The 26,985-nt window shown below is 44.3% G+C and overlaps 1 protein-coding gene across 1 annotated transcript; it reads right to left on the bottom strand.

The window, feature by feature from the left end:
- Positions 1–13,495: 13,495 nt before the first annotated feature.
- LOC123181824 (cytokinin dehydrogenase 9) lies at positions 13,496–16,502 on the bottom strand. The gene is made up of 6 exons (XM_044594211.1): positions 16,221–16,502; positions 15,105–15,703; positions 14,889–15,016; positions 14,542–14,802; positions 14,179–14,441; positions 13,496–14,078 (listed from the first exon to the last, which is right to left on the bottom strand). Exons 2-6 carry the CDS (start codon positions 15,694–15,696, stop codon positions 13,757–13,759), a joined length of 1,566 nt encoding a protein of 521 aa, XP_044450146.1. The 5' UTR covers positions 15,697–15,703; positions 16,221–16,502; the 3' UTR covers positions 13,496–13,756.
- Between the last annotated feature and the right edge of the window lie 10,483 nt (positions 16,503–26,985).

Here is a 26,985-nt window from a genome sequence, read left to right as displayed (position 1 = left end):
TTCCTCTATTGGTTATTGACCAGAGACGTGTCTCGGTCATGTCTACATAGTTCTCGAACCCGTAGGGTCCGCACGCTTAAAGTTCGATGACGGTTATATTATGAGTTTATGTGTTTTGATGTACCGAAGGTAGTTCGGAGTCCCGGATGTGATCACGGACATGACGAGGAGTCTCGAAATGGTCGAGACGTAAAGATCGATATATTGGACGACTATGTTTGGACACCGGAATGGTTCCGGGAGGTTTCGGACATTTATCGGAGTACCGGGGGTTACCCCCCCGGGAAGCTGTTGGGCCTTATGGGCCTTAGTGGAAAGGAGAGAGGGAGGCCAGGAGGTGGCGCGCGGCCCCCCTTGCCCCAATCCGAATTGGGAAAGGGAAGGGGGCGGCGGCCCCCCTTCTCCTTCCTTCTCTCCACCTCCTCCTTCCCCCTTCTCCTACTTGGAATAGAAGGGGGGGGGCAAACCTACTTGGAGTAGGATTGCCCCCCCTTGGGCGCGCCTCTCCCCTAGGCCGGCCCTCTCCTCCTCCCCCCTTTATATATGGAGGAGGGGGGCACCCCATAGACACAACAATTGATCCCTTGGATCTCTTAGCCGTGTGCGGTGACCCCTTCCACCATAATCCACCTCAGTCATATCGTAGCGGTGCTTAGGCGAAGCCCTGTGACGGTAGAACATCATCATTGTCACAACACCGTCGTGCTGACGGAACTCTCCCTCAAAGCTCGGCTGGATCGGAGTTCGAGGGACGTGATCGAGTTGAATGTGTGATGAACTCGGAAGTGCCGTGCATTCAGTACTTGATCGATCGGATCGTGAAGACGTACGACTACATCAACCGCGTTGTGCTAACGCTTCCGCTTTCGGTCTACGAGGGTACGCGGACACACTCTCCCCTCTCGTTGCTATGCATCACTGATGACCCACAAGTATAGGGGATCTATCATAGTCCTTTCGATAAGTAAGAGTGTCGAACCCAACGAGGAGCAGAAGGAAATGATAAGCGGTTTTCAGCAAGGTATTCTCTGCAAGCACTGAAATTATAGGTAACAGATAGTCTTGTGATAGGATAATTTGTAACGAGCAACAAGTAACAAAAGTAAATAAAGTGCAGCAAGGTGGCGCAATCCTTTTTGTAGCAAAGGACAAGCCTGGACAAACTCTTATATAGAGAAAAGCGCTCCCGAGGACACATGGGAATTATCGTCAAGCTAGTTTTCATCACGTTCATATGATTCGCGTTCGGTACTTTGATAATTTGATGTGTGGGTGGACCGGTGCTTTGGTGCTATCCTTACTTGGACAAGCATCCCACTTAAGATTAACCCCTATTGCAAGCATCCGCAACTACAAAAGAAGTATTAAGGTAAACCTAACCATAGCATGAAACATATGGATCCAAATCAGCCCCTTACGAAGCAACGCATAAACTAGGGTTTAAGCTTCTGTCACTCTAGCAACCCATCATCTACTTATTACTTCCCAATGCCTTCCTCTAGGCCCAAATAATGGTGAAGTGTCATGTAGTCGACGTTCACATAACACCACTAGAGGAGAGACAACATACATCTCATCAAAATATCGAACGAATACCAAATTCACATGACTACTAATAGCAAGACTTCTCCCATGTCCTCAGGAACAAACGTAACTACTCATAAAGCATATTCATGTTCATAATCAGAGGGGTATTAATATGCATATAGGATCTGAACATATGATCTTCCACCAAATAAACCAACTAGTATCAACTACAAGGAGTAATCAACACTACTAGCAACCTACAGGTACCAATCCCAGACTTAGAGACAAGAATTGGATATAAGAGATGAACTAGGGTTTGAGAGGAGATGGTGCTGGTGAAGATGTTGATGGAGATTGGCCCTCTCCCGATGAGAGGAGCGTTGGTGATGACGATGGCGATGATTTCCCCCTCCCGGAGGGAAGTGTCCCCGGCAGAACAGCTCTGCCGGAGCCCTAGATTGGTTCCGCCTCGTGGCGGCGGAGTCTCGTCCCAAAAGCTTGCTTATGATTTTTCTTCGGACGGAAGACTTCATATAGAAGAAGATGGGCACCGGAGGGCCAACAGGGGGCCCACGAGGCAGGGGGCGCGCCCCCACCCTCGTGGCCAGGGTGTGGGCCCCCTCTGGTAGTTCTTCCGCTCAGTATTTTTTATTATTTCCAAAAATGACTTTCGTGGAGTTTCAGGACTTTTGGAGTTGTGCAGAATAGGTCTCTAATATTTGCTCCTTTTCCAGCCCAGAATTCCAGCTGCCGGCATTCTCCCTCCTTATGTAAACCTTGTAAAATAAGAGAGAATAGGCATAAGTATTGTGACATAATGTGTAATAACAGCCCATAATTCAATAAATATTGATATAAAAGCATGATGCAAAATGGACGTATCAATCACCATGATCTTGCGTGTGCGTAGGATTTTTTTTTGAAATTACTACGTTCCCCAACAAAATACAATCCCAGTCGTAATTTTTTCAGGAAATGTGTGAGATCCCAAACGAAAAGCACACGTCACTCTTGCTGCAACCATCGGTGATACACAACAAATCACAAACGGTGTGCAACACTTGTATGTGTGCGAAGGAGCTCCTGAACCATTTGTGATATAACATTATCGCACACGGTAATTGTTGGGAAACATGCGCGATGGAGTCTTGCATGGCAGACGGGTTCCGCAGAAAACTCGTGTGCGATGGGGCACATATCGCGCACAGTTCTTATGTTGGCCCGTGTGCCTTACATACTGTTTCTCAAACGGTTCATTACGACACACCGTTTGGTTTCACTACATCATTAGAAATGTTTAATCACCGATCCCACTCGTGCGAAAGAATTTGTGTGTGCTGCATCGCACACGATTACATTTGCAAGGCCTCTAGATCATGGCTCCATATCACCGACGGTTTCTGGGTCATGTGGGAAGGACCCCCCTATCGCCCACACTCACTTGGCGACGGTTCCAAATGCCGTTGCCGAAAGGGGTTAAAAACCGTGTGTATAGCACCTCGCTGTACCAGTGCACTCATTGGGACCGGCCGCGGTTGACACCTCCTCAACCGACGGCTTAGTGCGCTCCTCCTCCACCTCGTCCCCATCGGCCTATTTATGGGAGGGGTTAGGTAGAGTCAAAGTTGAGAGAGAGGGGCTTCAATGGGTTAGGAAGAATCAGGTTGAGAGGGACATCATCCGAAACAATTCCGAGTGAGTTCACACCGTACATACAAAAGGAACCACACAAGCGACAAACGAAGAAATAGAGGAAAATGAAACCAGATCATGGTACACCTTTTTAATAGGAAATTAAATTGGCACCGGTGCAACAAAAATTTGATTGTGCATGCGGGAGGATGTAAGACGATGACCTATGAACGGGACTGCGGGGTTAATTCTTGAAAAGGCTGGGGACTTTTATACAAAAGTGTGTGATGGACCAAGAATATCACATCCCTTTATTAGTAAGTATAGAATAGATAATGGATAATTGCGACTGTTGGAAAACTAGACAACTTTGTGATTGTTGGAAAATTAGGCAATTTCATAATTGATTATAGTAAATAAACTATGACTAAAACAATAGATGCACAAAACATCATGAACAACAACACTGCACATGCAACAATAATCATAATAAAAGATTGGATCCGATCATGTTGCATGTACTGATTGATTGTAGGCAAGGTAGTGATAGTTGTTATAGAGGCAATGTTGTTGACGCGAAGTTAATGGCAATGGAGACGATGGTGTGTGGCCGTCTGACTTACATGAAAGACGCATGTGGTGATGGATGTGAGTAGCCACGCGTAGAGTAATAAATATAATTCTCTTTCACTCGGTGCGGGATTAGAAGGGAGAGAGGTTCAGGAGACCTGCTCTCTCACTCACCCGTGCACGCCGATGTTCAAGGTGGAGTAGACTATGGTGGCGGTGCAAATAGCGAGAGGAGGCCAAACCCTAACTCATTTTCAGTGTATCTTTGAGGAGAACCCACGTGGGCTCGTGTTGCGGTCATGATCTAAAACCGACTAGGTTTCCAATTCAAAAACTTATTGGTCAAGTTTCCAACTCGAGAAATGATTGTTCAAGTAACCAAAAAAAAGGTTAAAAGGAAGTCGCGTTCATGCAAGGCCATGGACTGCATTTTGGTGGACCATTCACGTGCATGGAGTACACCTGCACTAACGGAGTCGATTCCAGCAGATCTTAGGTAGGGGGTCCCAATCTGGTAGCCTAGATGCGATGCTAACAAGGACACGAGGTTTACCCAGGTTCCGACTCTTCGAAGAGATAAATGCCCAGTTTGTTTGGGCTTTTGCTTTCGCTTTTGCAGCTTTTTCATTTTGGCAAAAAGCCACAAAAGCTCCTAAATAGGGCCTTTTTTCTTCGCCTTTTGGCTTTCGAATCAATTTTGTTATACGATGGTATAAGCCAAAAGACGAAGCAAAAAAGCACCTATTTAGGAGCTTTAGGAGCTTTTTTGGCTTTTTTGTCAAAGTGAAAAGGCTGCAAAAGCAGAAGGAAAAGCCCAAACAAATAGGGCTAAAATCCTACGCCATGCTTGTGCTGTATTGATTTGGATGAACTACAAAGTACAAGTTAATATACCACGCGATCGTTGTGTCTAGATCTGATGATCTAAGCTGTCATGAAATATCTATCGACTAGCCCAACTTCAGTTTATATAAGATACCGGAGGCCGAGGATAACAGAGTCCTAGTCGGCTACGTCATTGGAGATGAGTCCTCCATGGATAAGGAGTCCTTGTATTAAATGTCGAGGCATCTGGAATCTTCCTTGTATGCATCCTAGGCTGCCTGAGATGGAATCTTTCGAGTCATCCGCACAAGCATGCTGATAGATGATGTTAGGGTCCATGTCCTTATGCTTGACCCAAGTCTCTATGTCACCAAGTCCGTTGTTGTGCCTCTCATGCATACTCTTGCTCAGAGTCATGACCATCATCATTCAATGGTGCACCACCCTCAAACTCACATTGGGGGGGGGGGTCCACATTGACGTACTCAACTTGTTAGTTGACACGTTGAATATATCTTTCACCTCGAATTCATTTGGTTGGCTTATATGAGGTTGGCTCATTGCATTGGTGGTTTACACTTCAACTCTTTGCTCAATAATTGGCGACACTTCTAATCAGGGTCATATCATCTAATAAGGTTTGGTTCAAGTCAACATAAATGAGAGTGACCTTAGGGGCAAACACTTTGAGTGATTTGCCTTCCAAGGATGCAACAACCTCTTTATATGCACCTCATTGCAAATTCGACTTGACAGGCATAGTCTTCATTCGACACTTGTGTCCCATCCCAATATCATATCTTCCTTTAACTTTGTCACTTGGATCCATCCATCCAATTTAATCTAATCCTTATGTCTTCCACAACCTCCTCATAACTGGGACTTGTAAGAAATATGAGCACTTCCTCATCATTGTCAACAATCTCGACAATCATAAATGCCGCCTTGTCAACGTAATGAACATTCACGATCCTCTCTATCTAAAAAACAATGTCACCATGAGTATTTGTTCATCCACATGACAAAGCAAGTTAGATATACACAACTCCCAACATTAACCCTAACCCTAACCCTAAGCCTGGTTCATCTACATAAAAAATCCTAACATTAACCCTAACACTAAATCCTAACAATTTCTAATACTAAACCCTAACACTAAATTCTAACATTAACCCAAACCCAAACCCTAAGCCTTGTCCACCCACATCACAGATCACGGCTATTTGACCAACCATGCACATTACTAAACATCACAAGCACCATATTAATCAGAATATAACAGTTCAAGAATTATTTTAGGGAAAAATCTTCACAATTAGGGTTAGGAGTCACAATGAGCAATCCAACCAATAAAAACTTAGGAGATGAGGAAGGTTACCTCAAGAAAGGAAAAGACACTGGATCAATGACAAATGCCACCGATTTGAAAGGATTGAGTGAAGGAGAGATAAGGGAAGAGGGCTTGAGCTCGGGGTGGGGAATGAAGAGTAAGAATATGTATGTGTGTGTGGTTGGGGAGGGGGGACGCCCGGCTGCTTGGCGTTTCCAGCTGCCACATAGGCAGACAACGTCAGCTCGACAAGTTGTTGGGACAGGCCAGAAACGCCAGACGGTTCGGGGTTTATGTTTTATGTTTTTTTTACGGGTCCAAAAATTTTATGTTTAGAGAAGAAACGCCGTAAGCAGTGGGGTAGCAGAAAAGGGTATAATCGTGTTAAAATTTTCGGAAGTGATTATTTTGTGGTAAAGATTGCTGACAAGATCGAAACAGTGATTTTGGCCTAGTCCACAGAGTCGAGAAGTGTCCACGGCGACAGAGCCCCGCCATGTCTCCTCGCCTCGCCGAGACGGGCACCGTATCCGCGTGGTCGTGCGTGTGCCCCTTGTATCCATTTGAAATTGCGGGAGCGTCCGCCGTCTTTCCGGTGGAACTGCGTCGGTCGCCGGCGCTGCCCCGAGTATTCCTCTACTACAAGCCTGTCGCCTCCCCTCCCTCCGCCCCGGGGCAGCATTCCGTCGAACAAATCGTGAGCTCCCCTCCCCTCCCCTCCCCTCCGCTCCCCATCTACAGCCGACGATTGTACGCCTGAATACGCTTTGCGGTTCGGCTCGGCTCCCCTCCCCTCCTGTCAATTCCTTCAGCGCAGTCGCCGCAACGGCCCGACATTGACCGTTTCATCGTTCCAGGCGCGCTTTCACGGTCGCGGCCATGTCGATTGTTCAGTGTTCTCTTGCATACCGTACCCGTACATGGATTGCATCCGGTTTAGCCAATCTATTCTTGCTACTTACCGAGTCTTGTTGGCTCAAATAAGGGAGTTCGTGTCTATTTTGCGCGAGCTTTGTTTGATAACATTGCCACCAAAGTTCGTTGAACCCCACCCTTTATATCTGCCGTGAGAAGCCTTAACTGAAGGTGCTACAGTACCGTTGTTCAATGCCACCGCACATTTCTTGATTCTGCTGGTATGGTTGATAATGATCTGATGTGAATCTGCTATTGAACTCCTTGTGTGCTTCTGGACCGTGTCAGTTTTCACCACGGAATCATAAGAGAACCTCCTTTTTGTCGCATGAATACGTATTTGTTTCAGTGCATGGTGATTTCTAATGTTATCAGATCTATATTTTGGCTGCATTTTGTGAAAAGTCTTGGTTTGAGTAGCTTGTAAGCACACCTCAGAACCATATGTCATACAAGAACTAGCTCGCTTATTGTTATTCCATCTTATAGCCTGATGACATGAGCAAAAGCCTAATGTACTTCAGTTTACTACATTACCAACCTAAGCGCATATCATTGTATGTGTAGAACCAGATATTGGGCACTACAAATACAAGAGGTTACTTTTATAACTATAAAGAGGCGGTTGGAGTTGGCAAACTGTGCATTTTTTTTTGAGGAACCTAACCCGTACAATTCTTCAGTTGAATTCATAATTTTGTAATGGATACTGCCATGTTCTGTTATTCAACAGTTTGATGAACTGCAATTCAAATGAATGCCTCTGCAGCATAGTGCGTTTATCTTTGGTTTCTTGTTGTTAAGAACATTTTTGTGCAGTTGGGCCTTTGTTCTAGGTGAGTACATGTGTTTGCTCATTAATGCAAGTTTCCTTAGTGTGATTTGGTCCAATTTTGTTTGACTGTTTATGGATAGTTTCTGTTTGATATCCCATGGTAATGTTCCTAATTTTATTATGGATTTTTTCAATCACTTTAAACCAGAATGTCGTGCATATGACACTGATCTTTAACTCTGAACTAACTTGCAGTAAAAATGCAGGGGTATTACCAACGCTTTGCAAACCCACCTGCATTTGCTATTAAGGCCATACCACTGCAACATGGAAACTACCAAGCTATATGCATAAGAATCTCGCTCTAAAAAACAGATTTGGCAACATTGATCAGAAAGCTAACCTAATGTATGGAGTTGACTTCTAATACTATATCCAATGCCAAAGATGCTTAAACAGCTGCGTATAAATCAGAGAGTACACAATAGCACTGACCTTCTATTTAGGAATAAACCCTCAAGTGCAAGCACCTCTTCTTAAGGTGACTGAATTATCCCACAAATTCACAAGCATTAGTGCTTAACTTCAGAAATTATCTGTTAAACGTGGAAAAGGTGAGTATTTGCGAATATGTGAAGTTTGAGAATCCATAATATCAAATTGACAGATTAACAGGCTTCTTGTCCTGCCTACTTAGTGGTAGATAATCTACATTGATGGATGCCGTATACCTTTTTGTGCTTTTTTGGACATGAGAAGGTTCCATTCTCTATAGTCATCAATGGTTATGTACTCATCATTTAGTTAGTATTATCAATCAAGCTGTTTTACTCCACAAATTCAAGTGTAACTGGGATTTCATGCATTTATCAGTTAATTATTCATAAACCATATCTGATTTTACTCAAAGGGCACTCTACTGTGTATTTAGTCTGTCCCTGTTTTCGTTTCAGTGAGCAAGAGTTCAACCCGTTACCATATGCCACAGATTTCGTGCCAGCTACCAGTTCATCATTCGGAATTCCTGTGTGTCTGTACTCAAGAGTCAAGAGCAGTACTGCTTATTTTAGTGTGCCTTTGATTTTATTCATTTAGAAAGAGTCAAAACTGTTACCATATTTCAAGTCTTGTATTCGTAAAGGGTGACATATAATTGTCCAATATATACTTTCTAACAGTATGTCAGTAACCAAAATTACCCTGTCTTGTTCTGTTCTTATCCCTTTACTTTGACACAATACCTTATCGATATCAAATATCAATTGCCCAATATAATCACATATATTACGTACTAGTAACCTTCCACACAATGCATGTTTCTTGCAATACCTATTACATGGAATATGTGATCATGTTGGAAAGACTATCACTAGTGTGATGTGATCTGATACAAATCCATAACTCCCAAAGTATAGGTGATGCACATCATCAGACATCTACAGTTCAAGAAAAATGACATCTACAACATATAGGCAGTACTCAAGTGTTGGCCTTGCCTACACTGAAATTGGGAATTTGCCCCAGAAACAATATTGTCCATCCTACCAGCACCCTACATACCTGAGAGTCTTCCCCACTAACTTATTTATCTCAACATGCAAGCATGCCACCTCACCATACAATTATGAATGGGTTAAGGTCCACCTCAACATGTAATCATGCATGGAAAAAGACCACCACAACATACAAACATGCATGGGAATTTTTCCATTTAATCATTCTTCTTATATTCAATAAATATTTTACAACTATACATAATCAAATATAATTACTCATATGTATTTTTAATTTTGGTTCTCATGTTATCAACCCAAATTTTCATCAACCAATTCTCGCAGCAAAGCGCGGGGTATCCTCTAGTTTGTTATGTAAGGCTGATGAGAGTGGGCTTGACTTGAGGCTGCTGGAGCGAGGGCAAGGCTAAGGGCAGCGGGGTACCCTCCCCCTCGCCGCCGCTAGGCAAAGCCCGGTCGTCGTAGGCGGCGGCAGGGTTCTCTGCAGCGGGGGATGCGGTGGCCACCCGAGGACGCGGCGCTCCCGCAGGGCGCGGCGGCGGCGGTGCGGATGGCCACGGCTGCTGTGGTGGCTGCGTGGATCCGGCTTGTCGTGGGGTGGCGGGGGACTGCGAGCGGCTGGTGCGGAGGTTCGTGGCGGCGGGCGGTTCTGGCGGCGGCAGCAGGGTGCAGCGGGCGGAGGGCACCGGTGGCGGGGCCGGCGGCCGCTGTAGCTCCGGTGGCAGTGATGGCTGGTGGAGGTAGGCTGGCGACCTTGGGTGGCGCGGGTTGGTGGCAGTGGTGGTGCGTGCCGGACGGATCTGGCATTTTCCGGCAGGCGGCACGGGTTGGGGCACCGTCCCGGCGTGGCTGCTGCACCGGCTGTGGATGCGGCAGCGAGGCAGCGAGGCCCTCTGGGAGTGGCAGCTTCCATTCGCCGCGCCGGCATCACGGCAGCTCGGCAGATCGGCTGCGGCGGCGGCTGGATTTCCGGCGTCGGCTCGTTTGAAGGCGGCCCGGTTTGACCTTCGATCCATCTCCTTGGCGTCCGGCCGCTATCTTCGTCGATGGTTGGCTCTCCCCCACTGCTGTCCATCACTCGTCTCGCACCCGGCAGCAGGACCGAGCTCGTCTCGCGCCCGGCAGCAGGACGATGCTCGTCTCGCGCCCGGCGGCAGGACCGAGCTCGTTTTGCGCCCGGTGGTTTTGGCCGGCCTATTGGGTCCCAGCACTGGGGGCAGCCCAGTCTTTGGTTGGGGTAGCGGCGGGTCTCGGATGAGGTGGTGTTAAGGTCTTGGATGCCAGGGCCGCCGCCCTGTTGGTGGGTCTGCAGTGCTCATGGGCAGAGCCCGTGGCTTGGTGCTGCCCTGTTGCCACGGTCGCGTGGGCGGCATGGTAGCCGGGGTGTGGCGTTCGGTGGCGGTGAGTGGTGGCCGGGGTGAAAACCTGCTCTATCTTCGGACGGACTGGCGGCGGCGAAGCTCGTTCCCTTCTTGAAGGCGTCGCCGCGGCTCTCATTGTCCGTCGTGTTGCTCCAGGGGAAACTCTGTTCCTCGGATCGGGCGTGGCGGCGCTCCGGTGCCGTCCCCTTCCTGAAGGCACCGCCTTGGAGCCCACCGTTCGTCATATGCGGCTTCACTTCTTCGCGGTGGCGTGTTCACGGCTGTAGCCCCCGGCTGCTCTTGTAGTTCTAGGGATGGTGTTTTGCTGCGCTCAGCGCCTATGTATCCTGCCTTGGCTGTGTGTGTGCATGTGTTGTGGGGGCGTGCGTTTGTACCGGGTGTTGTTGGTCGTTGCTTTATATATAATAAAGCGAGGCGAAAGCCTTTTTGGGTAAAGGAGATATGGGGATTAACTGCCATTAATAAGGTTCAGATCAATTGGATTCCACAAACTTGTACCTTTATATTAGTATAGATATAGAAAATCATGGGTAATCGCTCCTTTTTAAAACAATGAGTAAGTTAATCAGTATTCTTCAGTTAAACAAGTTAATCTGTACTCATGTTACAGTAATTGTTTTTATGTTTACTCATATGGTGCATGCATAAAGGAGGGAGTAAGAAAATCTAGGTTTCTCATAATTCCCAAGTGGCGACGTTTACCTAACTTGATCTTACTTGACTGGCATAACTTAGGATTTGATCATCAGCACAAAGCTGTAAATTTTGCAGTTTGTCATGTTCTTCTTTGGGCAACTATTAAAAACTGGCAGTCCCAGAAGGACACAACCATGATGTGGCAAGGACCGAGTAATGCTGGTGCATGAGTTCAAGGTCGATTTTTCAACATCCTAAGTGGATACAATTATCAGTTGTCTGGAGTTCTGAGACCAAATAATGCAAAGGACATGACAAACTACTTTTTTGTGGCTGCATCTATAGATAACCCAAAAATCAAGCACATTTCAGAACTTTTTATGATGTTTCCCGTCAGCATGCCTGACGATAGTACTCTGATTGAATGGATAGGCTGGATTAGACATTCCATTGACTAGTTGAAACAAGGTCAATCACCAATAGTAGTTCTGGCCCCGGGCTACTTTTTTGGTATTCAATCAACTTCTGGTTTCTTGTGCAAACTGCTTTTTTGCCCAACTGATGTCACGTTCTGGAAATTACTAGTATTTTCTTAACGATTTACTTAGAGTATATCAGACATATATGAAATGTTACTTCTCTTTCTGTGTTTAGTTTCTGTCTGCAAGGTGTGGAATCTTTGTGAACTTAGCACTCAGTTGAGATTTAAGGCATACCTAAGATTACATACTTGATGCACCTCTGCTGGTTAGCACATATAGCTTGCTGAAGGTAAGACGCCATACAGAGAATATAATAATTGCATAAAGAGCAATGTGCTAATCTATTTATTTATCTTTGACTGGAAAACCTTATCAAATGAAATTCCATGGTTTCGCTTTTGCACGGGTGTTGACATACATACTGCTTTGTGCTTCGATACTGTTCATGGTAAAACCAAGCATAAAATTTGAAGTGTCTTTGGTAAGATGTTTCTTGCGGGGAGGTAAGGTGATTTGACATACTAGTTTCCCTCTTGATCATGCTCAGTTCCATAGGTGTGCTATAGATGGCAACTGTGATATGCTAATGCACATCGAAGTGTCTTTAGGTGGAACATTTTATATGATTTGGATGATCACTGAGCCATGCCACCTAGAGTAAGTCTGAACCATGCATGAGATTTGTTTTATTATACTAACACATGTAATTAATCCAGACAAGTAGTAGATTTTACAAAAACTGGATTGGTAGCAAATTTGCTAAGACCAGCGATGCCCTTTGATTCCCAAATATCGTTATCATTTTTTGTTTTCCAGGTTACGTTTAATCATTTATATCTTAAACACTTCATGTGTTGCACTTGCTATGCAGTGACATCCAATAATAGAGGTAGAGATATTCTTTCTACTTTGCTCATGTACTTATTGTGCTGTCTCCCATCACTTACTTTTCACAGTAAAAAGTACCCTTTTCCCTCCAAAGATTAAACAATGCTTAGAATTTGAATCTTCTTGACCAACCTGTACTTGTACAGGTGTAGTTACTTCTGTCTTCTGCCGTTTCTCGTCCTTGATCAGATGTGTCTCTAAACAGGGGATTGCTCCCTGTATCCATTAGGGTTTGCATATGCTTATACTGATACACTTTTATGTTATGTGGCTGTTATTGACGTATATGCTGATGTGAACGATTTACATTTGGCTTAGCCTATCCATCCCTTTTCCACTTAATTGGATGTTTAGAATTATTAGCTCCAGCCCCTTTGTTAAGACTGATGTGTATAACTATAACTTGACACAAGTATATAGTGAACTCTTACACTACTTGATCGTGACTCGATCCCTCAAGCTTTTAACAGACAATCATAAGCTAAACAGTATCATATTCATGGTGGAAAGTGATTACAATGATAATGATTTAATAATACCTCAATCTACTCTAGTTAGATGCAGCCTTTACTTCATATGCATCTTACTTATATTGGCATTATTTCGCTCATGTCAGTATATATTACAGGCCATTCACCTTTTGTACTTTTGATTCTTTAGTTTCTGGTTGCTGAGGAGTTTCAGCAAGATTCAGATTATATAGACATATTCTTTCTTTAAAAAGATTTTTTGTGGCTTCCTGCACCAATACATAATATTTTTTCCTGGGCGGAACTCAGTTCATTTTCTGCATTTATACAGGTCTCTTTCACATGTCAGTCTGTCAGACACCTTTATTTGTTAATCACCGGTCTACCTGAGACCAGCCTTTTCTACCCGTCATCAATTAACACAGTATTCAGCATGAGTTCCACTGGTTAGTGGTTCAGTTCATCATTGCATGGCTTTATCTTTGTGCTGTAACAACAGCTGTTTCATGGACCGATATAATTCTCAAATGATTGCTTCAAAAGCGGATCAGACACAACTCAAAGGTATGTCATTGCTGATCTTAATTGATCTCACTGCTAAAAGTATTTTGAGCATCACCACTACTTAATAGTCACCACTCTGTACACTGTGTTCTTCACGCTACAGTTCGTTATCTTTTGCAAAGTGACTATAGTTCCATACTAACATAGACATATTGCTAACCACGTGACATATGTGGTAAGCAATTCAAACTATTCCAAAAAAAAAAACATAGACATATTGCTACACATTTTTTACAGTAGAAACTCTCATGAGGACAAGGGTAGTGACGCTGGTGTCTTTTGAAATATTCTCTGTCCTGGAGCTAGGATTGCCAGTGGGTCATAGGTGTTTTTCCTCTGTTGAAATGCGTCCCACCTAGCCCCATAGTGGGCTTTCCACTCGGGTTCTGTGGTGTAGTTTGGAAGATATTGCCTCACCCCAATACTTGCTTTGTTAGAGAACTCTATTATCTGGTTGTTCAGGTTCAGTGTACGTTTGATGCTGTGGGGGCCTATCGCCGAGTGTAGGAATCCCACCAGGTAGAAAACTTCCTCATTTGGTATGACCACTGATGTTCGGTTGTCCCATCTGCATGAAACAAGATGAATCATTCACTTGAAAATACTATGACATGATGTATAAGAGTTTCTGAATGGGGTTTTTGATTTCAGTACATAAAGCAATTTACCTGGACTTGTTCACTGGGTAGAGCAATATGGGACCATTGTTGTTATCTTCGAGGATTTTCCCAAAGACCTGCTTTGCAAATGTATGGACAGTGCTTCTTGGGACGATGAGATTAAGCCATGGGTGTGGGACTTCCCACAAGCCCTTAGCTCTCAGCTTTATCTCAGAGGAGTGCACCCTATCCAAGAACTCCATGTAAGTGACGTCCGTGTGGAATAAGGACGCTGGTGTGTATCTGAGTTGAGATAGTAGTGCATGGACCTCCTGTAAACACATATACATATGGAATTCAACCACTCAGGCCACCTGATAACATTTTATACACAAACATCTTTAGTAACACAAGGACAAATCATTGGCTCACCTGTTCCATGATGTCAGCTTCTTCAGGGTTGAAGTTCTTTGTCATCTCAAGGCAGAAGAGCACTTTTCTGTCTGTTTCGAACTGGCTAGCCCGTTCTGGGTCCTGTGGATTGAATGATGACCTCCAGTTGTTTAGGATGCCTGTTCTGTTTATGCTTACGAAACCTTCAATGTAGTCGAAGGTCTTCTCTGCTGAAATAAGCATCTCCTGATCCTCGGTGAAGCTCACGAAATCTAAGTAGAGAACTCTTATCCACCTTACCTGTTGTACATCCAATGAACTCATGAGCATATGCTTACTAAAATGTACTAGCATGGAGTTGTCACAGATGAGTTCTTTCGATTTACCATTTGTGGAGCAGGCTCAAGAGCGATCCTGGCCCGAGTAATTATGCCAAATTGACCTAGACCACCAAGAGCAGCATGGAAGAGATCATTGTTCTGTTCTGGTGAGCAAGTGATAATATCACCTCTTCCTGCATTTGAAAATCATGGTAGAAAGTTAGCCACATTATTTACTCTCCTAGTTGTTCAAATCAACCTAATATATAGGTCAGTTCATACCAGTTACAATCTCCAGTTCGTTCACATTGCTGATCTGTGGACCATGCCGGAATGTCTGCCCGCTGACACCCGCATTTGACAACGTGCCCCCAACCGTAAGGTGGAGGTAGTCTGTCCATGACTTCGGCGCCAAACCATACTTCAACGTCTTTTTCAAGACATTTATCCAGAGTTCTCCACCTGAGGCATCCACATACGGTGATGCACCAGGATGCACCTGCATTTTGACACTCTGAAGGGATTCCATTCTGATGACAATCCCTCCAGCAGCCTGGGACTGCCCATATAGCGAGTGCCCATGCCCACGAGCTGCCACTGTGAGCGTGGAGTGCTCACCCATCAAGAATACATGCCTCACGGTTCTGGCAATGTCAGCCACTGAACCTGGGTGAAGCACAGCGACTGGCGGGAAGCTGGAGAGGTTGCCGAAGTCCCTTGCAGCTGCAGGCAAGTCGTGGAAGCTGAAATGGCCGTCAAGGGGGAGCGTCCCCAGGGATGCAAGCACATCATATTTAGGCACGTGCTCGGTTGTGACTCCGCTAAGCCCTAGCAACAGGAACAGCTTCAGGTACTGCAGGACTAATTGCTTCATGGCTCTTCTGTAGGTCAAGAATAAACAAGTTCAGTGGTGATGTTTTCAGGAGAAAGATGAAAGATGTATAGCGGGGTAGTGGTTCACTGCAAGAGCAGAGGGATGGGAGTGGAGATGGAGGGAGGGCAGGGGATTTAAAGGAGAACTTGAAGGGTACGTATGTGGGCTGGTGCAGGTAGTGGTGTGGTCAAACAAGTCCAGGGCACTGTTTGGTACTAGAACCTGTGTGACTGTGTGAGGACAGGCTGCTAGGAAAATTTGGATCAAAGATTATGTTGCAGTTGTGGAATGGTTCCATTCTAGAGTCTGGTATTCGTTCTTTCCGGCTTATGTTTTAAGCATCCTGCGACATCTGTCAGGACTCAGGAAGTTTATGGAGGAAGGGCAAAATGATGCATTCACTCAGTATGCTCTGTCTATCACTAAACATATCACTGACTGCACCTTGCCAGGGAGAAAGAAAACAATGACATGGAAAAGATGAAACAGAGCAGTTAACAGACACAGATATTTAACTTGTGTACCTGATGTGGATCTCAGCAGGATTAAACTTCTGATCAAGTCATCAGATGGTACTAACAAATTGATTCAAGTGGCAAACCTGATTGCTATCGAGCAGGCCCACTTGATCCCTCAAATTCAATTGATGTTCGGCAGGATAAGCCAATATGTTATCTCTGTGCTTTTGGATTTGTGAGTGACAAGCATCTTGTTGAGCATATCTGATAAGGCTTATTCCCAGATGTTTTTTCAGATGCTGGTGGGACTGTTTTCTGACTTCATGCACATCTATTTTCGCAGACATGTATATCGGTAAGAATCCTTCTGTCTGGCCATTTCTAGACATGCTGATAGAAATATCCTTTTCAGCATTTTGAGTTCTAGAATTTGATATTTTGTGGTTGCAAAATCGTATGGACATGGATTGCCCTAGGCATTTTTTCATTTTTTAGTGGTCAGGAGCTTTAGCTTGATATTGTAGAATCCCTTTGCCCACATGGCATTGCTCGCCACCTGAGCTAGTGATGCAATAGTCTTGCATGTCTCCCATCGGATTATCTGAAGGTTTTTCAGAATAAAAATCTCTGTTCTTACGGTAGCTTCTCTAAAATGTCAGAATTCCTTAAGCCCTTGTTGTTTCCCGTATCTTAGGATATCTGTCTGAAGGCAATGTGAAATAATGTATGTAACAAACTGAATGTTCTGTCTTTTCTGTACTTTACATGTATGGTGATTAGAGAACATCTTTTGTATCATACGTGACAATCCTGTGGATAACCGGGAACTCCATGAAAAGGGGAATCAATAACTAACTACACCTTGTAAATCAAAGTGGAGGCGAGTGGACCGGGCAAATAAGCATTCACTTTTACTGGACACGAAAGATATTGTCAGCTGGATGATTTGATTCACGTCTCACTGATCATATGTTCTAGAAGACATCAACAGTGATTAGAGAATCTAAATAGACCGAACCATAGATATATCATTCATATTAACATACCTTCAAATAGAACCAACCATAAATATATCATTTATATTAACATATCTACCCGGCCTTCAGTAGGTGTTCTGTGTTTTATGGTGTAAGTGTGTGCGTCTACATTGTTCGGTGTTTCTAAAAAGAAAAAAAAGGTAGCTCTTTCTTCAATACAGAGAAAAGGTAGTCACCAAGTAACGTATTCTGGTACTAAGCCCTCTTCCCTGAGAAACATATGGCAGTATAAGGAGAGCTGGGTCCAGTAAGGTCTCCTTGAATGCCAGAAGCAACACATTTCTTCTTCTGTGTCCATGTGCATTTTTTATCGTGGTACCATCAGTGTATTATTGGTATATCAATACATATATGGAAGGTTACATCCAATCCAATAGACTAAGGTGTTGAATTCTGAAAGCCATACCAATCATATACTCGACCTATTCAACCGGCCAGATTCCACTTTCACTGTCACTCATTGCGTGTTCTAAAATTTTGGAATGTGAAAAAGTTCTTACCACTCGAGATTTGGGGGATCATATGGTATTGAAATATGGAGTTATGCAATAAGCTGAAAGAACAATGATCAATTGTCACGTGGTAGGTACTAGGGACAACGCTATATATTCTTCCTGAATATATACTCTACATAATTCGTGGCAGAAGTGGTATCCTAATCTTATCTTTGGCTGCAGGGATGTGGCTGGTGCCACCATTGATAATACCTAATATCACTATCCAAGAATGACTTATCAACACCTGAGCCCTGTTCATCTGAAAAGAAGTATTAGTTTGCTTTACGGTATATGGGGTCTTGAGGTGTCAACTATCCCTCCAGGGAGTGTAAATCTTTTCCAAGAAAGCGAAAGGTAAAATTCTAATGGTAGACGAATATCTATAAACGAAAGTGTCCTTCTAAATGGTTTATTTTATTAAATATATCAACACCGGAGCTCTCTGTACATCTGCAAAGAAGTATTAGAGTTGCTTTATGATATATAGGGTCTTGAGTTTGCTTTGTTTATAAAGCGGAGCGAAAGCCTTTTTGGGTATATATAGGGTCTTGAGGTGTGAACTAGATGCCTGTAAGATGGTAGCCGAATTTGTATGTACTAACCCAAGAAACACCTCACAACCCTTAGCCTATTAGTCATAGGTCACACAGAAACCATTTGCATTTTCCCAAACAATTTGTTTCTCCTAAACTTTGTAGAGAGATTTCTTCTTTTGTTTGAACTAATATAGATGCTAAATAGAAACGTGCCCATCTCCATTAGAAAGCTACCACTACCCCCACATGGTAGGCTGAGTCCAGAATGGAGATTAGATTCCCTGATCCATGACATGCAATTCACAAAGGTGACATTGATCTGCATCTGCATGCCTCTTTTGTGATGAATGCTTTCAGTTGTTCCTTTGCTGTTTCCATCCACGTTGTCGATTACCAGTAGGCTCGGCGCCTGATCACAGTAGGAGTCCCCCACACATCGCCAGATCAGTGGATGGGGCCACCCACTGCCGAAATCAGTGGATGGTAATTGGGCAGGTTGTTGGCTCTGCTTTTGGTATGGAATGCAATCTTGGATCTCCCTGACCCAGTTCTCTGTCAGCCGTTCATGCTGCTGTCACCAGAAACATCTACGCAGCTTCCTTTTACTTGGGATCATTTTAAAGATGGAATAGTGTGTAAGGTAAGGAAGGCTGCTGAACGGTGATAGTGCAAACTGGCCGAACTCCTACAGCTCCAAGAACTCACAAGGAAAACAGGAGTCGGCCAGGGACAATTTCACCACTTTCAGAAGCCCTGAATCGGAAAAGTCTCGTGAAGCAAAGCTTATTGTGTAGAACCAACATATCTATAGCACAAACGGTGAACCCGGAGCCTAGCCAAACAGGGCCCTTTGTTTCAACTTCTACCGATCGGTTGCAGGGCTGTGGTAGAAACAAGAGCGAAGATCTATAATTCATTATATCATCTGTTGTTTCTGAACTCTTACTGCTCGTTTGAGTCATGACTTCAGGTAGCTAATTTTACCTAAATGCGTTCTTAGGTAACTGTTTGCCATGAAAAAGGTAAATTCTCAAATATAAGAAAAGGAACAAGGCTGAAGAGGGGAGAAACCACCCGCCTTTTACTTGAAAGAGTGGGTGAGGACTGAAACTGGCTATGTGCAACCTCGCTTCCCTAGCCAGTTCAACTCCAGGAGAGTTCTCAGGTTCTCGTGATATGGGCTGTGAACTGTTTTGTTTTGACATTATTTAGTACTCCCTCCGTCTTATAATAATATAAGAGCGTTTTTTACACTACACTAATGTTAAAAACGCCCTTATATTATGGGACGGAGGGAGTAAAATGAATTAAGTTTAGCCAAAAGCTGGTCTGAGTTGTGCCTCTCTCGAAGGACAATCAAGAACTCACATCTTCTAGCCGCCGCCTCCTCCTCCAAGAAAGAAAGCTAGGGTTCGTGCCTCTCGCCGGCACCGGTGCAGGTCCGCCTCGTCTCCGGTGGCCCTAGGACCATGGAGGCGCGGTGGGTCCTGGCAAGGGCCGGCGGGAGGGCTCCTTTTTTAGTCGTTTTTATCAATCTTGCTAGGGTTTGTGTCCTGATCAGGAAGGCGAGACGGCAACGGCTCCCTGAAGATGGAATAAAGGCCTCCCCGCCTAGCCCCCGTTCCGGTAGTGCATCTAGCATCGTTGGTGGGCGTGTGGAGGTGTGTCTCCAGCAGATCTATCTTTGGTGGATTTGCTCGGATCTCAGCGTTGTTCGTCCATGTTCGTGTGTCTTCGGTTTGGATCCTTCTGATCTACGTTATTTTTCATCGGCGGCGGTTGCTGTTCTGGAGTGTTGGTCCTATGGGGCCTTAGCACGACGACTTCCGACTGTCTACTACAACAAGTTGTGCCCGACTCCGGCGATGAGGGGCGATGACGGCGGCGCGCCTTCGGCTCGCTTCAGTGCTTGTAGTCGTTGCTAGGTGGTCTATGGATCTGGATGTAATTTTTATTTCTAGTGTTCGTTGTACTGCCATGATTGAAGATGAATACTCCCTCCATTTCTAAATATTTGCCTTTTTAGAGATTTCAAATGGACTACCACATACGGATGTATATAGACATATTTTAGAGTGTAGATTCAGTCATTTTGCTTCGTATGTAGTCACTTGTTAAAATCTCTAGAAAAACAAATATTTAGGAACAGAGGGAGTAGATTGGAAGTTTTCTCGCAAAAAAAAGCTGGTCTGAGTTATTTTCCTATTTTTACTCTTGAGTTTTCTGAAAAAATAGTAGAGTTGATATTTCATATGATCATAGTTTTAGTTTTAGAAAAGGTTTTGTTATCCAAATTTTATGCTAATATTATTTTTCGAAATAAAACTTATGCTAGTATAAAATTAAGAAAAAAAAAGTTGGAACTAGATGTTACTCCCTCTGTTCTAAAATATAAAGTGTATTTGTTTTTCCAAAAGTCAAATATGTGCATCTTTGACCATGTTTTTACAAAAAATATATCAATATCTACAGTACCAAATTGGCATCATTAGATCCATCACAAAAAAGTATTTTCATGTTTTATTTATTTTGTATTGTAGATGTTGATATTTTATTCCATAATCTTGGTCAAACATAAACAAGTTTGATTTCCACGAAAATCAATACACCTTATGTTCTGGGACGGAGGCGTATCTAGCTTCTCCATTTCTGGCTTCAAAACTAGGCGTGCTCCGGAGTGGCGGAGTGCCCTGCGTTTGAAAGCTGGAGCCAAAAAATCATCCAAGATTCTTCGTCGATAGTGAAATGCTATTTCTGCCCCCGCAACAAAAAATTCTTTTCTGCCCGTCCAAACTGTATGTATAGTTGGTAAAAAATTATTACTCGTGTAGGGGACATTTTGGTTCCAACATATAAAAAAACTGTATGTAGTTTGTACAAAAGTATTGTTCGTGTCGGGGACATTTTGGCTCCAACATGGCAGAAAGCGAGAGATGGCGAAAAGGCGAGCAAGATGGAGGCCTGGGAGTGATTTGTCGCCCGGCCCGGCCTTAGAATTGCAGGTAAGTGGACTCCGATGGGCCCACAGTTCACGTGCAGCGTTTGAAACAAATTCTGACTTTGGCACGTTGGTGCTGGCGTGTCGACTGCCGGGCATAACCCATAACTGTAAGGGCCCATTTGATAGATACTTTTGGAACGACTATGTACGGTCACACCACTTTCTAAAAAAAAAAAAAACCGTCACTTTTGCCGAACTTTACAAGAGGCTGAGCCGGCACATCATTTTAAGATTGAGAAGTCGCATCAGGCACTTTTGTAGTCTAGGCCATTCCTGTCGACTACGGCGAACCTAGGACGGCCTCTTCTTCTTCTTTCTAGCAACCGAATGCACATCGCCGAAACGCCTGAAACAAATTCTGAAAAATGTGAGCACAAATGCCAAGCTTAGGACTTGAATCCTGTTGGGTTGGTTTCACCAGAAAAACTTAACCATCTCTTGACTATATATATATTATGTAATGATGATGTTTTTTCGTGCTATCATGTGCTACCCTGGGCATATGGGCGTGCTATCTTTGGCAGATTATAAATAATCTAAATCAACAAAAGTCACCAGCAAACCGCCTTTTCATTTTCTGTAAAAAGACCAACCGCTGCTAGAAAGAAGAAGAGGCTGCCAGCGGTGCTCCAGGCAAGAAAGTTCTCCTTTTTTTGCGAGGTGGCAAGAAAGTTCTCCTTCATTGCATCAGTTTTAGCCTTTTTGTATTTATTTACCTAGCTTCCGCTTGATTCAAATTGAGTCCTAGTGTGGCCTCAGATTAACATCCTGGGAGTGTTAAATGGATCCGAGGATGGCAGGTTGGCAGTGGGCATCTAGGTGGCACAAACCAATGGGGTGATGCATGTTGGGCTGTTGGCTGATAATTGGGTTGGCTGGGACATGTACCAAAACATGCTTGAGATGGCTTACGCAGACAAAGTTTGCTTAGCTAGGCACCACTCTAGTCTCTATTTGGTGAAGGATCTAGTGGTTACAGCTTTTTGGTCAGTAGAGTTTGGTCGGTTTGGTAGTTGGTCACGTGTAGGCCAATTCAGGCACGCCCTATAATGTAGACGGGTAAGGTGTCCTTTAAGGAGCAAACATGAACTTTTTCTGGTTAGTTCAATCCTTGTGGCAAGTAAAAGGATCAAAGATACACAGATCTCGCAATGTTTTCCGCTGGATGATGCTATTTTCAACGCAAGTTTCATTGTCTATTTCACCACCTTTCGGATCTATTATCATACTCGGGTATAACGTGTCGACTTATGGTTATTCGGATGATCCATATTTAGACAAATGGCACTCGGAGTCTAGGAAAAAACAAGGCCTCTTATGCTAGCAATTGATCACTTATTGAGTGGTTGTATGGATTTATGTTAGTGATCTCATCTATCCTTTTGAATAATCAATAATAGATGATTGTGTGCATCGATCGATGTAGGGTCCCAGGGTGAGGGTTGATCCTCCTTTTTATGGAAAAAAAGCTAACTGTGTTTGTGAGACGCAACTTCTAGGAAATAGAACCGTGGAGCATGTATTGATGGTTGGCTACCCGAGGACGCTCTTTTATGTTGCAAGAGTTTTAGTGCAAGCAAAGTTATGTTAGAGCATGGTTAATTGTATAGCCAAGAGCCGGCTATATGGAGTTGGCATGTCACTTATAGCCAACCTTATAGCCCGTTCATATAATAGTTAGTCATACTAGTATGGCCTACCTTTTTCTCCACAAAGGTTCTTGGGGATCGTGCTACAGTCGGTTATAAGCTTGTAGCCCGCTTCTCTTCTCTCTCCTCTCTCTTCTCATCTTTCCTTTAACTAGGCATAAATCTGATGTTTATAGCCCACCCACCTACATCACTCTACTGTATTTGCTCTTAGGTGACAAGCGTAGTATGTGGTTGCCAACACTTTCCTTTACTCATGTGGTTCAGTAAATATGAGGCACAATACTTCCCGCAGAAGTACTACAATGATCTAGTGCACTTACTAACCAACAGTTAGTTCATGGGAGAGAAGAAACGAATGGCTTAGAAGTGGTTGTGATGGGATGTGATACTTTGTTGTTATTATTTCCCTCAAGAAAAAAATTGTTGTTATTGTTGTTGAAAGAAACACATGTATGGATTATAGGCACGAATTTGTGAAGATTGGGTAAAGGTGGGGCTGAGGGAGGGTCACCCGATCCCTAGGTGGACCGAATCCCCTGGGGATTAGTTTCCAGCAAACTGAATGAAGTTGACGACAATTGCACCACAGATATAGTTAATTTTGAGTTATTCATGAACAAGGAGTAGTAATGGATCTTGCACCACCAACTAGGAAGGGCCAAAATCAATAGGTGCACAAATTTAGTTATTTAGAAAGATTCTTTTTAAACTTGATTACTTATATTGCTAATCTTGTATCACCTTTGTTTCAATTTATACCATCTTTTGGATATTTCAATATAGAGTACATACGGACTGAAATGAGTGAACAAACACAATAAAACATGTCTACATACACCCAATTTAGAAAAAAATAGAACGGCATATAATTCAGAACCAAGGGAGTACAATTTAAAAATGTAGGAGAGGGGCAGGGGGAGCCCTCTCCCTGGGCCTAAAGAAGTTTTTTTTTCTTCTTCTTAGATGCCCAACTTCTAATCTTGCCGAGAAGTTTTTTTTTCAATTTCAACAGGGTAGGGGGGAGGTTCCCCACCTAGATTTCATATAAAAAAACCAGGGGTAAGCTCCCTAGAGGCAGGATTTTACATCAAACCACACTACAAGGCTGCAAGCCAAACATCGGCATCGCCATGCCTATAAGGCTTCATTCTCTCACTCCATAGGACGATGTCATCTTGACAACATTTACGGAGCAGATGGAGAGAGAGGGTTGCTCGCGGAACACAACGACATTCCTTTGTTTCCACGGGTACCAACAATAGAGAGTAGGACAAAAATGTCAGGATATGCCCGAGGAACCGCGCCTATGACATTCATTAGGTGGAGAATCTGGATGGAAGCGCCATGGGTGTCGACCCAACGGTGGTGCGAGAATGAGGTGGCGAAGGGGCATCGGAAGATGAGGTGGTCCGCTATTTCTAGCAGAGAAGAATAGAAGGGGCAACCAACCTCGATGGCGACCATGATGGTCTTCCAAAGCAGCACATCCTTGTATCGATGTAGGGGAGGGAGAGCAGTAAGACGAAAAATGTGACATGCGATGGCGCTGGGATCCCCAGATCGTGGCTACAAAAAGACACATGCACCCCACCAGAGATAAAAACCTTGTATAGGCGGGAGGAAGAGACCCCCGCCCCCACTATAGGGAACATGGTGAGGTGACGATCATTAGGGTAGTGGAGGCCTGCACAACAGCAAGCAGACAGAGGACAATCGCGTGCTGTAACTCGCCAATGGAGGTGAGGCGGCTCTTAAGCACCATGTTGAGCCCGTGCCCGGACATGCCATACTGTGACTTCTAGGACAGTGGCTTGGGTGAAGAGCGTTGGAAAGCAATGCCGAAGGGAAAGTCAGCCATGAGTAATGCAAAAACAACGTCGTTTTTCCTTCTCGCACGACCACTCTTGTGAGGCTCTGGTACTCTGGGAATAGCCTTGAAAGCTCACCCCTGTGACCCTGTTGGGAAACGTAGCATGCAATTTTAAAAAAAATTCCTACGCTCACGCAAGATCTATCTAGGAGATGCATAGCAACGAGAGGGGGAGAATGTGTCCATGTACCCTCCTAGACCGAAAGCGGAAGCGTTTGACAACGCGGTTGATGTAGTCGAACTTCTTCTCGTTCCGACCGATCAAGCACCGAACGTACGGCACCTACGAGTTCTGCACACGTTCAGCTCGATGACGTCCCTCGAACTCTTGATCTAGCAAAGTGTCAAGGGAGAGTTCCGTCAGCACGACGGTGTGGTGACGGTGATGGTGAAGTGATCCGCACAGGGCTTCGCATAAACACTACGAAGATATGACCGGAGGCGTAAACTGTGGAGGGGGGCGCCGCACATGGCTAACAATTGTTGGTGTGTTCTAGGCGCCCCCTCCCCACGTATATAAAGGAGGGAGGGGGAGAGAGGCAGCCCTAGGCGCGCCCAAGTAGGAGGAATCCTATTTGGGCTCCTAGTCCAAGTCGGCCTCCCCCCTTTCCTTTTACCGGAAGGGGAAGAAGGGAAGAGAGGGGGGAGAAGGAAAGAGGGGGGCGCCCCCCTCCTCCTAATCTTATTCGGCCTCCTTACTTGGGGGGGGGGCACCCCTATGTGGGCTGGTGTGCTTCCCCCTAAGGCCCATATGGCCCATATCTTCCCCCGGGGGGTTCCGGTACTCCGATATGTACCCGATACATTCCGGAACACTTCCAGTCTCCGAATACTATCATCCAATATATCAATCTTTACTTCTCTCGACCATTTCGAGACTCCTCTTCATTTTCCTGATCTCATCCGGGACTCCGAACAACATTCGGTCACCAAATCACATAACTCATATAATACAAATCGTCATCAAACGTTAAGCGTGCGGACCCTACGGGTTTGAGAACTATGTAGACATGACCGAGACACCTCTCTGTTTAATAACCAATAGCGGAACCTGGATGCTCATATTGGTTCCCACATATTCTACGAAGATCTTTATCAGTCGTACCATAATGACAACATACGTTATTCCCTTTGTCATCGGTATGTTACTTCACTAGTACAACGAGGTGCTATACAAACGGTTTTTAACCCCTTTCTGCGACGGAATTTGGAACCGTCGCCTAGTGAGTGTGGCGATAGGGGGGTCCTACCCACATGACCCATAAATCGTCGGGGATATGCCCTCCTGGCACACACGCTCGGCAAAATGAGGTCGTGTGCGACCAGCAAGTGACCAAATACGGTTATACGTATAGTAGTGCTAAAAAATACAATTATAATGCGAAATCATTTCCGGTCGTAAGTACATCCCACACAGTCAGTCCCCGCTAAACGTTTCCGTTCATATATACATCCCACACAGTCGCTCCAAGAAAAACATTTATGTTCGCAAGTACATCACACACAATTTTCCCCGTTAAATCGTTTGTGATAGCGTTTCCATTGCACACGGTATTAACAATTTTATCGTTTGCGTTATTGAATGCATCACACACGGTGCGTAGAAGAAACTGTGTGGCAAAGGCTGTCCATCACACACAGTTTTTATGTGTTAAACGTTTGCGCTAGGTGGCCTAACGCAAACAGTTTTCAAGAGGATGTCGTGTGTGATTGTTCATTAATCTAACACGTAACACGGTTCATTCCTAGAAACTGTGTGCATTATTGAATGCATCACACACGGTGTTTTCTCAATAACCGTTTGCAATAGAAAAACCCAATTAGCAGGCTAATTATCCTATTATTAATAATCCATTTATTAATCTAATTGACATTTCATATTAAGCACATAATATATTTTATTTTCATAATTGAAATACATCAGAGTACAACATCATATAGCTTCAGCACTCAGCTACCCCATTACACAACTACACCAGCACCAAGTTTCACATGCAACATCTATAACCTTTCGAAATTAGCATCATAGATGGTACATAGACAGATGTATCTCATCTGAAAACTGCTGAAGCAGAAGGCGAATATTGAGCCTTTATTGATGTTGAAGGTCTTTGTAAATTTAGGCCAGTGCCTGTGGATCATTGACCGCCCATCCTTCGTCCTCTTCAGGAACACTTCAATATTGAACCGTGGGTGTTGTATGAATACCTTCTTCGCCTCCTGACCATACAGGTGGTT

Source organism: Triticum aestivum, chromosome 1D (genome assembly GCF_018294505.1).
Source record: "Triticum aestivum cultivar Chinese Spring chromosome 1D, IWGSC CS RefSeq v2.1, whole genome shotgun sequence".
In the NCBI taxonomy this organism is placed as follows: Eukaryota; Viridiplantae; Streptophyta; class Magnoliopsida; order Poales; family Poaceae; genus Triticum; species Triticum aestivum.
Note: the sequence above shows the minus strand (reverse complement) of the source record. Positions and strands in the feature narration are given on the sequence as shown.

Coding starts and splice junctions, on each gene's coding strand:
- LOC123181824 (XM_044594211.1), bottom strand. CDS start 15,696: ATGAAGCAATTAGTCCTGCAGTACCTGAAGCTGTTCCTGTTGCTAGGG. Junction 14,442..14,541: donor AAGCTGACATCATGGAACAG/GTGAGCCAATGA, acceptor ATGTGTTTACAG/GAGGTCCATGCACTACTATC. Junction 14,079..14,178: donor TACCCAGTGAACAAGTCCAG/GTAAATTGCTTT, acceptor TGTTTCATGCAG/ATGGGACAACCGAACATCAG.